This window comes from Gavialis gangeticus, unplaced genomic scaffold (genome assembly GCF_001723915.1).
Source record: "Gavialis gangeticus isolate Ggan-Ray unplaced genomic scaffold, GavGan_comp1, whole genome shotgun sequence".
NCBI lineage: Eukaryota > Metazoa > Chordata > Crocodylia > Gavialidae > Gavialis > Gavialis gangeticus.
This window is the reverse complement of record NW_017729029.1, coordinates 10290601-10293920: the sequence shown is the minus strand read 5'-3', so window position 1 is coordinate 10293920 and position 3320 is coordinate 10290601. Positions and strand designations below refer to the sequence as shown.

General features: G+C 53.7%; 1 protein-coding gene across 1 annotated transcript in view; it reads right to left on the bottom strand.

Annotated features, from left to right (window-relative positions):
• Positions 1-2066, bottom strand: part of FUNDC2 (FUN14 domain containing 2) — a 12197-nt gene extending 10131 nt beyond the window's left edge. The window contains exon 1 of the mRNA XM_019521005.1: positions 1948-2066. Coding sequence (XP_019376550.1) covers positions 1948-2066 — 119 coding nt within the window. The remainder of the gene's footprint in view (positions 1-1947) is intronic.
• Between the last annotated feature and the right edge of the window lie 1254 nt (positions 2067-3320).

Sequence of the window (3320 nt, the reverse complement as noted above, 5' to 3'; positions counted from 1 at the left end):
CACTCCCCACCGTCCGACGGGCAGTGCGCAGGCGCGCGCCCCCCACGTGACACCGTCCCCCTCCTCTTCAGCCCCAGCCACTTCCTCCCGCTGACCCCTGCCACGTGAAGCCTGAGCCATTCTACGTCACACAGACCCTCCCCCGGCACGTGACTTCGAGTTAGACCAGCCCTTTAGGCTGGGCACGTGACCACGAGGCCTGGTCCTAGCTTGCGCGAGACGCAGGAGGGGGCGGGGATAGGGCTTGGCGGGAAGGGAGTCTGAAGGTGCTCGGTCTTCGCTGCCGCGGGGGCTGCGCGGTGCTGTGCTCCTCATCCGGGCGTCACGCTGGGCCCAGTACAGCCGAGGAGGAAGCTCCAGGGATGGGCCCAAGGCTAGACGGCCTCGCCCCTGCTGCAGGTCGGACTCCAGCACTGGGCTGGCGCAGGCCTGCACATGGAACTTCTTCTCGGCTGGCAGGAAGAGCACCCCAGTCAGCTGCCCTGAGACTCACTGCCTGCTGCTGCCAGAGGTTTTGCTGTGGCTGCCTGCTCCAACACCAGTAGGCACCAGCCTACTGTTAAAACAGGGGCGGGTAATTATTTTGTCTGGAGGCCACTTAAAGAGTTTTGGCAAGCTGTTCAGGTCGGTAGCCCGGCCCCTTGACAGGTGCCCCACCCCTGGTTGCTAAAGTTGTGCAAACAGCTGTTTTGATTTGGTTTCAGATTTGGCGGTTTCAGAGGGACAGGGATTCAAGTCGGTGTTTCAGATCGCTGTTCTGTTTCAATTCGGCTGAAGCCATTTTGGAGTTTCGATGCTGTTTTGGTGATTTGGCCATAGGCTATAATGTGGAATCACTAAAATGCCTATAGCTTTGTCATTTCTTGCCTGATTCAGATGAAAATAGCAGGCATGGTAGCCCCTTCTCCGGGCACAAAGCCTGCCAGGATTCAAGGAGATAGGTGCAGGGGTTTCTGTGAAACTGCACCTCAAACTGTTCAAAGCAAAACTTGTGACGTGACTTTGTGTGTCTGTTAAGGCGCAGCAGATCAAACCAGCAGTGATGGTAGCCTGTAACAGGGGGCCTTCCCGGTGATGGTTAGATTGCCACCTGCCCACCTGTTTCTGGGCCAACCGCCTACCCCCTCTTTTGCCTGCCATGCCTTGATGGAAAACTGATTCAGATGTTTCCCAGGCAGGAGGCTGCCCCGTTAGGTGTCTTGGGGTGACATCCATTCCACAGTTCCGTACTTCCCCTAACACTGTGGCCCATGACTTGCACATTGCATCCTTCATCCCCTGCAGCTGTGGGCCCCTCTCTGGGACCTTTGGCTCCCCCTTAGGCCCTGGCCCCACCTTCAGGCCAGTCAGAATCCCAAGCCTCTTGCTCTGGGCATTCCTCACGGTGGGCCCCTGGCCCTTTGACCCTGCTTTGGGTCCTGGCTCCAGCATGGGCCAGTCAAGGGTACCTTTGATATCTTTTATTAGACAAACCAAATAGTTGGAGAAATATATCTTAGCAAACTTTCAGGTTTAAAAACCCTTCATCAGGTGGAGGAAGCATCTGCAGTTGGTGTGTGTGTGCTCTTACTGGATGGAAGGAATAGTAAAAAAGCCAGAGTCTGACACAGAATGCAGGCAAGAAAGCCAGTGAGTGAAAATGTAAATTGAGGTGTCAGGGGTGAGGGACAGGCTGTGCGGAAAAGGGGGATGTAGCAGTAAAAGTGGCATGGTTTTGTGCTGCGGGATGCTCAGCTCTGCCTGTTTGTCTCATACCATCTTGCCCCCCGATGCTGTGGTGGAAGTAGCCTGTCACCTTCCTGCATTTTGAAATGAGCTGGCTGGTTGTGACGGTGCCCTCAGTGGCAGCCCTGTCCCTCTCTAAGGCGTCCTCGACTATAAAGTGGAACTTGTGTGCCACACAGTGGATGCCAACAAAGTTGGCATCACAAACTGCCTTGACCTTACTGGTCCCCGTTATCAGTGACCATGAACCTGCGGGTGAGCTCGCCTTGGCCAACGAGCCACTCCTGCACCAAGCGGTTCATGGCCCCCATGATCCTGGTTTTTGTGTGGGACTCATCCATCACTTCAGCTTGAAGGAGAGCCCACTGATCGCCTGCCTGGTCACACCAGTGCCCTGTGAGGGAGAGGTAGGTATGATCTCCACCCCGGCTGCTCCAGATGTCAGAGGTGAAGTGTAAGGCCACCTGTGGACCGGCCTTGTGCAGCTCCTCCCTCAAGTACTCCCTGCATATCTCATACAGGGAGGGCACCACCATCCTGCTGAAGGTGGTGCATGCAGGCACACAGTATGATGGGGCCATGAGCACCATGAGCTGCCTGAATCCTGACACTTAACTAAGGAGAAGGGCTGGCCATCCAGAGCAAGCATCTCCCCAATGCTCTGGGTGATCTCTCTCACCTTTGGAACGCACCCCCCTTTCCCTCTGCCTTTTCCCCAGGGTGGCCTGGCTCTGTTTTGCAGGGACGGGGGCTTTGGAACAAGAAGGGGACTTCCCTTCTGGCATGCTCCCACTGGTGCCAAACTGAAGAGCAAGGGGATGGTACCTTCTGAGATGCATCAGCGTCCCCACGGTGCTGAAGTGTTTCTTGGCTGGTCTTGCATCGGCAGTGCAGGCAGATAGCATATGTGGGTTCATCTGCCACCTCAAAATGATCCCACACTACACTGCCCCTCATTTCTGGGGTGCAGGTGGGAATCCTGCCATATCACCCTCCTCAGCAGGCAGAGGCATTCCCTCTTCTGAGTTTCTGTTTCCCCGCAAGCCCACCTCCAAAACATCCGAAACATTCCAGAATGTTTCAGATGGTCCCTTTTCATTTTGGAGATGTTTTGGAGCCTTCTGTTCTGATATGGAGTTGGTGTTTTGGGTGCCGAAACACTTCTAAAATGAAACAGCTGCTGAAGTTTCACACAGCCCTACTGGTTGCCATTTTGGGCCAGAAGTCCTGCCCTTAACCCTTGACCTCTCCCATCAGAAATCTGTCCCCCTGCCTCAGAATGACAACTTTTGGAAGGCTGCCATCTTGGAACCAGAAAGAAACCAAATCATATGCTAAAAGCCAAGCATCTACAATAACATTCTAACATTTAAAAAAAATATGTTTTGATTTATGTTTGTTTATGTTGTGTAGATAGAGATGATTGCATACCAGCTAAAAATAAAGTCTTACTCATATATTGTGTGGGGTGTGTATGATGGGTGTGTGTGTGTGGGGGGGGTTTGTAAGGTGTTATGGCTGTGTGGCGGGGATGTAGGGTATGTTGCAGGGGGTATATGTAGATTCATAGATTCATAGATTAAGGGTCGGAAGGG